At 35.3% G+C, this 12,921-nt stretch overlaps 2 protein-coding genes across 4 annotated transcripts; both read right to left on the bottom strand.

The window, feature by feature from the left end:
* Window positions 1-249: 249 nt before the first annotated feature.
* On the bottom strand, window positions 250-1,988 carry LOC109104985 (TYRO protein tyrosine kinase-binding protein-like). The gene is made up of 5 exons (XM_019118315.2): window positions 1,706-1,988; window positions 1,424-1,447; window positions 1,163-1,321; window positions 1,011-1,075; window positions 250-865 (listed from the first exon to the last, which is right to left on the bottom strand). The coding sequence occupies exons 1-5, from the start codon at window positions 1,749-1,751 to the stop codon at window positions 809-811; spliced, it is 351 nt and encodes a 116-aa protein (XP_018973860.1). The 5' UTR covers window positions 1,752-1,988; the 3' UTR covers window positions 250-808.
* A 1,159-nt stretch (window positions 1,989-3,147) lies between these two features.
* On the bottom strand, window positions 3,148-12,858 carry wu:fe05a04 (zinc finger and BTB domain-containing protein 41). Of its 3 annotated transcripts, none has more exons than XM_042740995.1 (8): window positions 11,770-12,858; window positions 10,746-11,419; window positions 9,138-10,114; window positions 5,591-8,034; window positions 5,113-5,177; window positions 4,729-4,749; window positions 4,180-4,311; window positions 3,148-4,083 (listed from the first exon to the last, which is right to left on the bottom strand). In XM_042740995.1, exons 2-4 carry the CDS (start codon window positions 11,392-11,394, stop codon window positions 6,715-6,717), a joined length of 2,946 nt encoding a protein of 981 aa, XP_042596929.1. In that variant the 5' UTR covers window positions 11,395-11,419; window positions 11,770-12,858; the 3' UTR covers window positions 3,148-4,083; window positions 4,180-4,311; window positions 4,729-4,749; window positions 5,113-5,177; window positions 5,591-6,714. The 3 variants fall into 3 exon arrangements, with proteins under 3 accessions (XP_042596929.1, XP_042596928.1, XP_042596927.1); XM_042740994.1 differs by having other exon boundaries at window positions 5,109-5,177; window positions 10,746-11,399; XM_042740993.1 differs by having other exon boundaries at window positions 10,746-11,399.
* Between the last annotated feature and the right edge of the window lie 63 nt (window positions 12,859-12,921).

The raw sequence follows: 12,921 nt of genomic DNA, 5'->3' as shown, positions 1-12,921 counted from the left end.
GATGATAGTGCACTCTCGTGGTTGTTGGAAGTGGTCACACTTAAACTAAGAGCGAAATTAAATTGAAATCTGTGCCAGATGAAAAGTTAATCAAAAGTTAATAAATTTCCTTGATTTTCTTTTTATTATTAGGCCATCACACTTGACTTAGCCTACATACACAGAGCAATGAATCAGCAATAATGAAAATGGCCATAAGAACACAGAAATAATATTAGGATTTAAAACTCAGGACATAACATTCAGGAAGTCTTACTGCAAACCGTTGCATAGACCCTTTCCGTTTTGTCAACTGATTCACTGCTGTCATGTGAATTCTAAACAGGTCCACTTCCTAGCCACTTGAGGAAAGAAGAAGAAAAAAAAAAAAAAAACAACAGTGGATGTTTGAGTGTGGCTTAATCTACCTTTCTATGCTGTCTATAAAAGTAGACAAATAAATGATCAAAGGCCACACATTTAAAACAAAACATTTATTTCTACATAAAGAGCAAGGGAATTATATTCAGATCTAGTTCTATTACAAAGGTTTTGAATTTAAAAAAAAATACAAAGATTATTTTTTTTAAGTTCTTGAAGATCATTCCCTTTTCACAAATTATGAAAATATATTTATATGTATGGTTTGTATATATGCCACATGACCAATCACATGGATTAAAAAAAAAATTAAAATCAGTAAAAATCAATTATTGTAGCTTATTTATGCCAAATACACATTTGTGACAGTTTAAAAATGTATGCAAACTACAAATATTCTCAGGTTTGCACAAGATCCACGACTAACATTTCATGTCACATAGCATCCTCATTTCCGATACTGCTGAAGATCACTGTATATATCTGATTGGACTCCATAAAGTTCCTGTCAAACCATTATGAAAAAAAAAAAAAAAAAGATTTAGTTGATTCGAGAGATTTAACCAAAAGTATCTCACAAATATGTTGCTTTTATTATAAATCCAACTTTGTTTTGTAGTTAAATTCATAATTGATATTGCTCATTTTACCTGATAAGGTGATTCCACTTCAATCGTCTTTGGCCTCATTGATGGCTGCTGAGTTTTTGCTTTACCTAAAGATCAGAAAAATATTATGTCATGTTGACTGGAACAGGTGTAATAATAACATAATTTTTGATTTCTCTTACAAGCAGGCATACCTGACCCACAGCATCTGGCATGTGTGTGTAAACTGCCTTTTCTTTTCTGATGGGAAACGAAACAGTAGACTGAGAGAGCGATGAGGAGTGTGAGGATGATGTCACAGGTGATGATCCCAATAGCCACTCCATTGTCAAACTGGTAACATGAACTGCAGTCTGAGAATCAGAAAATACAATGGCACATTCACTCTATAATATGCCAAAAAAAGAAAACAGACAAACAGACTGATTTTCAGATATGTATCAAAGAATTATTACCTTGATTCCCCTCAACAAATCCTGCTGATGAAAGTGAGAAAGGAAGTGAGGGAAGAGAAAATATTATAATAGGGTGATGTTTGTAGTGAAAATGATGCTTAAATCTGTGTTTAAGCTTTGAAAATGTCCCAAATTGTGCTTCAGGAAATATCCACCAAAGTATTACTAACTCCAAAGCAAACTGATCATTTTAATGCTTAGGATTTGTGAAGAACAATACAAAAAAAAAAAAATTCATTCAAGCTTAAAACCGTACTGTGAATGCTTGTAAATTGTACTCACCGAATAGTCCATTTAAGGGGACCATTATGTATACAGTCCTTCTCATAATGAGTGCAGGTTTAGGAGAGAATTGCTCGGGGTTGGTGTAGCCCTGACTTGAGAAGTGCACAAGAAGCCTTTACCGCCGTGAGCTCAAACACCTTGAATATGAGACTGAATGATATGGAAATTGTCTGTGTGTAGAAAAGTCACCGAGTATGTGCTGATGACTTATCACCATCCATCAAAACAGAACCAAAGGATACTGGGGAGGAGCTATATGTGCTGATGTGCTATCCATTGCTATCTCACCCACCCACACACACACACACTTAACCTAGTTCAGTACTTAATTTGTTTACATTTTATCCTGTCATTTGAATATTTATATCTAGGTTTAAAGTACAAAGTTAAATTGAAAACTAAATTTATACAGTTGATTTACATGACATGCAACTCAAAATATATGCTTTTTTTTTTTAATGTCCTAAAATGTAGCTTCACTTTGCTGTAGGTTAGATATGTGAGCAAGAGGCTAGTAAGAGGGACCTGGGTGGTTAAAAGTCTCGCAGCACAGGATGTGACTATTAAAGCCAGTATCTGATAACCCCAAACAGGTAGAAAGCAAAACTTATATCCTGTTCTACTCACAATATCATTTTATTTAAAAAAGGATGTTGGACTTTAAATTAGTGATACAGGAGAGTTCAGTTTCACCTGAAGACCTGCCTTATTTAGTAGATAAACAAATTGATGAGGTAGTGTTAGGTTTTTTTCCTGAAGCTCATTCTGACCTTTGCCTTACAGCATCTTAAAGCACAGGTGCTTTTCAAAGACTATTATCCTCTAGATACATAACTTTAAAAATTCCACACACACACACACACACAAAATGATTTGTGATGGTTATATTTATGCATTGAGTGTGTTTAAAATAATTTGTAAATTACAAATACATGTCAATGGTCATTGGTGGTATACTATTTCATTGTTTACTGCATAAATATTGAATCCACATTTTTATAAGCAAACAGGCAACATTGTGTTAAAGCATTTCATTTATTTCTCCAAAATAATATTTATCATTACTGAATAGGCTAAGTGCAAATAAATGTAGAAATGTATGTGATAAAAATTTACATGTTCTACTTCCTTTTTTTTTCTTCAGCAGAGAGTCACAGTCTTGTGCTTGTTTTGGACATGGGAATTTCTGGGAGATTCCAGAGCACAGTCATTTTTCATATTTATAACAATACACAAAAAATAACATGCTAATATAAAAGTATACAGCCAAGACAAAGTACACATCTTTGCTGATAGTTTGTGGTTTAACGCTTCTTTAGCTCAGTTATCAGTTCAAAGAGAGAGCACAAAGTAACCATTAAACTACATGAACAAATCTTTCATATACACTTGCAAAATAAATTTAGTGTGTTGTACATCAATTAAATTCACAAATCCACTTTTGATGAAGATCTGAGATTTATTAATAGTAAATCATATGCATAGAAACGTAAACATTTTGTATGCCAAACAGTGCAGCAGGATATATGAACGCTCGCTTTTTGCTTATTAAGCTATACAGCCATATACTCAAATAATAACATCTTACTAATTACCTAATAAACCTGTTGCAAACAAACTGAGAGACATCTCTGACATCTGCGTGTATCTGTGTAGAATCATAATGCATAACTGCACACTTTTTTTAAATAAAAAGAGAGAAAGAAGATTTTCTAGGGCACAGTTGTCAAAACCAGCATCCGCTGTTTGGCCCGACATACCAGAAAAAAAAAAAAAAAGACATTGAAATTTAATTTCTAATTTATTTTGTTTTATTTTTATTTAATTTGTATTATATTTTTTTGCATTGAAAATAATGTAAAATAATGTAATTATCTCAAACAAAAATCTAATTTAATACACTTTAATATTGTATAATTGGGTATAATAAAACATTTATTTTTTTTTGCCCATGACCCCTCAATCCAGTTTAAAGGTTTGGGCACCTATGCTCTAGATGAAGAAAATAGTAGCAGGAATTATCCACTAGGTGTCAGTGTTTCTTTTTTTTTTTTACTTCATTTATTGCTGTTGATAACGTGCTAAACAGAGTTCCATTATTTGCATACTTTGATTAAGCAATAATATAATTATTTTTAAAGGTTTCAGTGCGATGACATAAATATGGTAATTTTGTCTTTTTTACAAAGCAACTATAATATGAACACGGTTTTAAGTGTGCAGAGCCAGCTAGAAATTTTAAATCTAAATCATCATCTACGATCATATCATGTCTTATGGTATTAAATGTCAGTAAGTCTTCCATTGTTCATGTCAGTCTTCCAAAGATCTTCATGTTTTGCAGTTTGCTCTGACATTCATGTAGACTTCATCAGCTGAAGAAACACATGGACAGATGCATGTTAAATGCCTTCTGTGCACTGATTTCAGAATTGCTAGAGAAAATTTGTGTGGTCTATGTAATTTCTCACCGTTTTCTTTCTTTTGTCTGCGCTTGCTGGCGTACCAGTATGTGGTAGTAACAATGAGGATCGTCACTGCAACATCAGCGAATATAATACCCGCGATAGTGCCAGAACCCACTCCATAACACGAGTCTTTGTCTATAAGAAAGAATATGAGGTTGAGGCATGTGAAGTAGCAACCGTACATCCTGTTTAATACATTCATGTGAAGAAATGTAAACAGGTGCAAATGATTGTGCAGGAGTCTGTCGAATATCTAAAGAATTTATATGACAGATTTGAACTATGCAATCCCTGCTGAAAAAAAAAAAAAGAACTAAAACCAGATTTAACTGGTTGGCTGGTTTTAGCTGGTCAGCAGGCTGGTTTGAGGGTTTTTGGACATCTCCTTAGCTGGTCAGGCTAGGAGACCAGCTAGAACAACCAGCTAAAACCAGCTTGATCAGCATAAACGTCCAGCCAACCAGCTTAGGCTGGTTTTAGCTGTTTTTTATTTATTTCTTTTTAGCAGGGACTGGACAAATAATAACCATGCTGACCAAAAATCTTTCTTACCTTCCAGAGCACTGACCATAGCTTGAAACATGAAGAAGAAGAAGAAAAAACATGTAATATAGATGTTTTTATAGTGGACATTGTTTACTGTATGATACACTAATATACAGCAAAATAACACTGTAGGCCTATTCATTAAATGATGAACACAATTATCAATATTTTGCATAATTTGGCCTAAACCACCAAGTCAAAACAAAATGTGGATAATTACACCTCTATGAAAAAACAAACAAACAGATAATCTGCTTTCTCTGAAAAGTGCACCCATCTAACAGGATATTGCTGCAAACTACGCAGTGCACGGTGGTCTCACAGATCTGGGTGAAGAAAGGAAGAGAGATGGAGAGAAAGAGAGAAAAAAAAAGCTTTTGTCTCACCTACCCAACAGATAGATGGAAAAAAATATCAGAAAGCTTTTCTTTGTCATTTCCTGTGTCATCTTTCATCTAAGAAGACAAAACGCAGCTGTATTCACTATATTAAATTATATCAGTATAATTTAAGAGAATAACACATATAATGAAACTAGTGTTCAAATAACATTAATATTTACTTATTTAGATATTACTAAAATAAATACTATTTGTGCATTTTACGATAAAACAAAACTGTACATAAACTGAAATGAAGTCACAGCAGTGAATTATGCACCGATACTTCGACAGTATTTATAATTGATTATCACAAACTTGAGCATATGATGATAATTAAGCTTTATGGACATTCTTACAAAGTCTTAAACATGCAAGTTGAAAAATACAACCACAACAGGACGCTTACAACAAAATCTCATAATATTTTGACTCTAATTTTACAATTAAAAAAAGTGACACTTATTAACGAAGAGAGTTTCGCTTACCAATGAAGTGCTATGCAGCGATTCACGTCAACATTTAATGAAGATGCTCCTCATCGGTTAACCTGCTTCCGCCTACTCGGTTTAAAGTTTCCCTTTATGAGTCATGGAAGTTAGTGTAGTAGCCTCTGTGCGCCTCTCAAATTAATATTTATGAGACCTTTATGGGTCAAAGACTTGATATATACAGCACTGTCGATTATCCAAAAATTTCACTTTGAGTAATAACGATCAGTGTTCTCAATAACAAATATGACCTTAATTTTTTATTTAAGAAAAACTGAATTTCACATTAAGCTCTGTTTTTACCAGTACAATATTAATTCCAATGAATCACCAAAACAGTATGATATCATGATTCTATGATATGACGAGCCAAGCTGAATTATTTTGCATACACCCAATAGTTAAAGAAAGAAGTGTCAGATGTACCGAAACACATTTCTGTAATACAAAAAAAAAAAAAAAAAAAAGGAATTGTAGCCAGCTCACATCTTCCCTTAACAAATGGTTTCTGTTCTTAACACCTCCTGACCAAAAAAAAAATGAAACTTTATGAGCAAATGCTTATACATTCAGTAAACAGACATGGTTCATTATATCCAACATCTGTGAGATAAAGAAATGCACTTTTTTTTTTAAATTAATTTCTTCTAATATGTTATTGTTTTGCTGATATTCCTAGTATCTTATATTTTATTGAAATGGCACTGAAAATTGCTGTAGTGGTGCCACTTATGTGGCTTAAAATATTTGCTTATTTTGAAAAAAAGAAAACTTTTATTTTTAGTACACAAAGTCACAATCGTCTTAAACTAAAAGCTAAATCTGAATATACATAAAACAAAAAGAAAGGGTTTTTCCCAATTTCCAATCTACATTTATTGTATCTAGAAGACAATGTAAACAGAAAGATACTGTGAAAGAAAAGTCAAAAGTGGAACACATTCAAAACACACTTGGTTTAAACAAACACCAATCTTTCCCAAATTTCAATCTGGTAAAAAGGACAGTGACCCCTGTTTTCCAAGTAAACGGAATGGAAGTAAAGTCTGTGTTATATCAATAACTGCAAATCAATTTAAAATAATAGTAATTAAAAAACTGAAATACTCTTGAACTAAGGGTCACAACTCTGTGCCAGATCGTAGTCTTTTTCTTGATGGACTACATGTAGGGGATCGTTCTGTAGTGTGAGAGGCACAGTTCTCAGGACTGTCGGTGTCGGCCGCATGCTTCATGTAGTGCTGGATCATACCCTTTTCAGGAAGGACTTGTCCACAGGTCACACATTCATGGAGCTCACCTTCCAACATATCCACTCCGCTGTCTTCATCCCCAATCTCCACTTCCATGCTGCTCGATTCCACATCTTCATTAACTTCAACCTCTACATCAAAACCAGATTCGTTTTGCCCCTGCGGACAGTTTTCTGATTTGTCCCCCGTCACAGTATATTCAATTTGTGACTCTGCACACATCCTGTCAGATGACACATCTTCTTTGAATAATCTTTCATCTTCACTGGCCTTTTTCTGGTAAGTAATTTCTGAAGAACAAGAGACTAAATCATGAGAGCCTGTTTGTGAAGAATCCAGCATTTGCTTTTCCGGTTTTCTCTTTAAAACTTCTACTCCTGCCATTACAGGCGAGGAGTCAAGTTCCTTCAAATCTGAAGAGCTTTTCTTGATGTTGTCACCACCACCATTCTTCTCCTCCGTGAACTTTATTAGACATAATGGTTTCATGGGGCAGGTGGGACTGAGAGATGCATTTTCTGATGAACTCCCTGGAACTGTTTTTTCATCAACCAGTGCATTAGGCTTCAAATTTGATTGAGTTTCCTGCTTATTCTCTACTTCTACTTGAGCAGTAACGTTCATTCCCTGATTTGCTACTGCCACACCTGCAGCCTGTTCCCCTGCCTTTACATTTTCTGTAGCAAACACTTGAACAGAACCCTGGTCTTCTAAAACGGTCCACCTCTTCTGAGAGATACTGTCATGACTTTGCACAGGAATGAGTGTGTTTGAAGGAATGTTGGTTCTGCTGGGCTCTACAGTGTCTTTCTCTACCTCTTTGCCAGACGGGATCACCGGCATGGAAACGACACGTGGAGCAGATGTTTCTAAGACCAAAGAGGATGGTAGAAAGTTTTGGGAGCTCTTGGTAGGAACTGAGGTAGTTGAGAACTGTGTAGTGGGAACTGGCAGAAGCATGACTAAAGGCATACCTGGAGGAGGCTCTTTATTTAAAGTGAACTTCCACCTACCATCAGCAGGCTTATTCTTGTCACCAAATGGAACCATGTGGACTTCCTTCAAGCTACTGTGGAATGTGGCAGGTGCTGAGCCCTGAGCAACAGTTTGGATGAATATGTTAGGAGTAATTTGTTTTATTATTTGTGAAGAGGGAGTTGCTTTTGGTTTGGGTTTTTTCACAGCAGCCTGCAAACACAATTATATGTTTTCCTTAAAAAGACATTTTTTTTCAACAGATTTATATAACTTCTATAAGCAGTGGTTTCCGAACTTTTTCAATATATATATTTTTTTAAAGTAAAATTAAATATTATTTTTACTATCATTTTACTAAAGCCAAAAAAAAAACACTTTCTTGAAAATATTGACTATTAACCTACTGTAAAATGTATAAAATGACTGAAATGTTCAAATCAATTTATATGGCACGTTTCACAATAAAATCATTCCAAACCATTTTTTCATTCCAAGGAAATTTTTGATTTTCTTTAGTAAAAATAATACAAATAATAATTGTTAATGGCAGTGTAATTGTTAACAATCACATGGCTTTCAACCAACCTTTACCAAAAGCTGTTATTTAGTTTAATTTTAAATAGATAACTCACCCAAAAAATTTCTCATTTTCTCATCATTTACACAAGTTTTTCCAAACTTGTTTCTGTTCCCCATCAACTTACATAGTATATACAAAGTCAATATCTCTTTTTCTGCTCAGAATAAAAAAAATGCATACAAGTTTTGAACACCTTGAGGATGAGAAAATAATGATGATTTGAATTTTGAGGTGAATTATTCCTTTGAGAAAGCTTTTATTTTTATATTTTAACTTTTTTTTTTTTTTGTAATTTGGTTATGTTTTGGTTATACACATTTATTAGGTTTTGTGTGGCTTTTATTGATAACTTTTATATTTTAGTATTAGTTCAGTTTAGTAAGTTTTCAGTTTTAGCACAAATTTCAGTTAGTTGCCAGTGCTAATTTTTCATTTGATTTTTTTTTAACTTCATCTAATATTTATATTTTATTTCAGATTTATTTCAATCAGCAAAAAAAAAAAAAAAAAAAAAAAATGAACAAATAAATAAAAAACAATAAGAATTAGTTTTACTATTGTCAAATTCAATCATTGTGAATTTTCTCTATTTTTATTTATTAATATGTTTTACAAATTTAGCGTGTAGAGAGAGAGAGAGAGAGAGAGAGAGAGAGAGAGAGAGAGAGAGAGAGAGAGAGAGAGAGAGAGAGAGAGAGAGAGAGAGAGAGAGAGAGAGAGAGAGAGAGCTTACCACTGGTGGTGTCACCACTCCACATGTCTTCAGATGGCTGTCATAACCCTGTTGATGTGGGAAGCCCAGGCCACAGTCCTGGCAGAAACACGGCCGCTGTCCCGCATGCCCTCCCATGTGTGACATAAGCATGAGTGACGAGCGGAAACCCATCCCACATTCAGCACATTTTAGGACCCTCTGGTGAGTGCTTCCGTGCTTCTTTAATTCCTCAATGCTTGCAAAGACTTGGCCACATTCCATGCAGCGGATCTCGTCTGTCTTGGTAGGCAAAGCTCCTTGATGACCCCAGCATCCTGTGTCCTTCTTATGCTTATCAAAGTCCTCCTGACTCTGAAAGAAAACCAAACACGCCATGCACTGGATGTTATCTGGCTTACACTCGTGGTTGTGGTAGAGAGAAGGCAAACGGAAATGACGTTTGCACTTCAGACACGTATACGGTAAGACGCCTAAGTGAGAGAAACTGTGGCGTAACAAAGAAGCCTTGCTGGAGAAGCTCCGCTCACAGTCCGAGCAGGAGAAGATGCCTCTGCTGTGCCATTCCAGGTGACGGAGCAGCGAGCTGCGAAGGCGAAAACTAGCTCCACATTTGAGGCACAAATGTCGCTTCGCCTGTTGCCTGTGTGCTTCGACGTGGCCCTTGCACAAATCAAGGTCAGTGAAAATCTGCTTGCAAAAATCACACTGATAGAACTCCTTCTCAAAATGGTTGGTGTCCAAGTGCTGCTGGAGCTGTTCCTCGGTCTCAAAGATGGTTGAGCAAACACGACAGTGGATGGAGGCCTTCTGGGAGTGGGAGCGAAGGTGCGTGCGGTAATTGACTAATTGGCAGAACTGCTTGCCGCATTCATCGCAGCGGTAGGGGCGAACACCCGTATGCATGTTTAAATGTTCTCGGAGTAAGAAGAGAGAGGAGAACATGAGATCACATACATGGCAGCGATTCTCTTCATTCTCTCCTGATCCATTTGTCTCTGAAATTGAAGAAAAACGTGTATCAGTAGCTGCTGTAACAGGAAATTGTGTCTTGCCAGGCTGTTGGAATCATCAGTCAGAAATGTTTTGCATTATATACCATCACTTTCCAGCAAAAAAGGTGATTATGAAGTTACAGTATAGCTATCAAGGAGTTACACCTTTCCTGAATAATTTAAAAATGGTTAAAAAATAATATATAACAAAGAAAAATAATTTTCTAGCACATATTTCTGCCAATAAACATTTTTTAAACATAAATGAAAAACTAACCAAAGCCTCAAATTATTTTAAATGTTTTATTATACATTCCATACTGCATGAAAAATATAGATATATTTTTAGATTTACTAGATATTACATTTTGTTATTATTGTTAGAACAAAGTGCTAAAAAATACATTTTAATTTGCAATTGTTTGTGTATTTAAAGATTAATTACACAATGCCAAAAAAAAATGAGCATACACAAATAAATAAATATTGTTAATAATAAAAAGGCTTCAATTAAAAAAAAAAAAAAAACTTGTTCAGCAGATCAAAACTCTTATTCTTCAATAAGGTTAATAACAAACTACAAAATAGTGTATAAACTAAATCACAAACCATTGCTTGGAAAATGATACAGTACCTGACCACGAAACATCATCTTCTTCTTCCTCATCCTTGTCCTCCACAACATTATCTTCCTCCTCTTCTTCTATCTCCTCCTCCTCCTCCTCAACATCATCATCCTCATCATCAGTCAAAACTAATTCTGCATCCTCATCTGTCCTTTCTTCACCAGACACAGCGTCATCTATTGTGGGACCGGAGGCTTCCTGGCTCACTTCTGAACATTTCTGTTCATTGTCATTATTTCTCGTTCCCTCTTTTTCATTTTGCTCTTCATCATCACCATCATCATCATCATCATTTCTCTGTTCTGTCCCTTCTCTCCTTCTTCCTCTTTTCCACGCATTGCAAATGACTTTATCCTTCTTCTCTGAGGAACTGATTCTGGAATTGCTTTGAGCTGTTTCTCCGTTACTTGAAGAGTCATCTTTGAAGGGAGTGTAGTATTGATGATCCTGTAGAAAGCTCTTGTCAGCCGATGAGCTCGCAACAACGCAGGCATCTTCATGACAGTCTGTGGACGGTTCAGTCTCTGGTGCTGGCTTGTCAGTGCCATTCTGGGTCGGCAAAAAGTTCTCTTTAACGCTCTGTGGCTCACACACAGGGAAATTCCAGTTTGAAAAGCCCAACTCTGTCAGCTGGATATCGAGGGTAAACTCTGACATGGTGCCTGAAGAGAAATATGAAAAGCTGACAAGACAGCAACAAAGTCTGGGTTGTAATATTTTCTTCATTAATAACGAGCCACATGTACCACATTCAAAGCATAGCATGTGTGTTTTCTTATACAATTTGTTTAAAATCATTATTTTATTTAAATAATTTACATATATAAAATTTCAGATTTAGATTACATATTTGAGATTACTAATTTAGCATTATAGCAAAAGAGGTCTTTCCTGTTTGTAGATAAATTAAGCAAACAGTGTCTACAACATCTAAGATAAACTGCATGCTTTAAAGACCCAGTACCATTTTGAACATCTGTTAATTCAGTCACCACAGTGAATACAGAAGCAAGCCTACTTCATTCATATTACCTAGAAGTCTTCGTCGAGCATTTGAAAGCACCTTCTGTTCAGCAATGCAACAATCAGTCTCTGATCATGCCGGGTTTGTTAATTGCTCAACGACAGTCTATTATGATAATAAACTACAACTGTATACTGCGTGATGGTAACTGCCTCCAGGGTTAAAACTGTTTTGTCACGAGTCTGGCTATAATAAAGCTCAAATCAAGTTGCATGAGCATACAGAAGAAATAAGGTGAGCCACTGTCCATCCGATACTTCCGGTAAAGAATGCCTGACTAGAATGTAGAGGCTGCCATCTGCAGGAGGGGAGCGTTAGTGAAGTCACTCGAGAAAGCCAATCACAGTGGACGACGTGTGTGTCTAAATTGTTGGTTTGAAATTAATGGTATTACTTTTCAGACTGTTAAAGCGCAAAAACTCATATTAAATATCTGCACTATTTCACACTACGCTAAACATAAATACAAAGTGCAACGGTTGCACTTAGCAATGTGTTGAATGAGGGGCGTGGTTTAGGTTAAAGTGAGCTTCCTATCAGTTGAAGGTGTTAAAATATGAATAACATTTAAAATTTAACACCAGCGAACAAAACGCATTATAACATCATATATTGACTCGCACAATTCTTCGTAATACTGTATGGAAATCAACCTGATCGAGCTGTTTATTAATATAGTTTAGTTGATACCATGTTTTACTTGTAATAAAATGTCCGCTGCTGAACACGTGCAGGTTTAGACATGTTTACATCTCTATGGGTTTAGATGTGGGATTCCTTTCTCGCAGTCCTTTTTTTCAGTATAATGCATCATTATTCATCATCATTTTTCTTATTCTTCCATTGCTTACACAGCTAGATGATGCTAGCCTTTCCGGTGTCATAGAAAATCCTTTCCTGCTTGCTAAATGCCTGTCCTGAAATCATGTTCTAGTTAATCAAACAAGCTTTCCTTAGTTCCACTCTAACTCTGCTCCATGTACGCTGAACTTTCTAAACAAAGGCTAACTGAAAAGGTAATGAAAAAGAAAAGTTGAGTCTGACCGTTGCACTTAGCTATAACCACTTCCCAATCTTCATGAACAATTTAGATAGATATTGTTCAATTTGTGAAACAGATGTTCAAGCTGATCTTTGTTAAGAGCAATTATGTAAATATA

Source organism: Cyprinus carpio, chromosome B16, assembly GCF_018340385.1.
Source record: "Cyprinus carpio isolate SPL01 chromosome B16, ASM1834038v1, whole genome shotgun sequence".
Lineage (NCBI taxonomy): Eukaryota > Metazoa > Chordata > Actinopteri > Cypriniformes > Cyprinidae > Cyprinus > Cyprinus carpio.
Note: the sequence above shows the minus strand (reverse complement) of the source record. Positions and strands in the feature narration are given on the sequence as shown.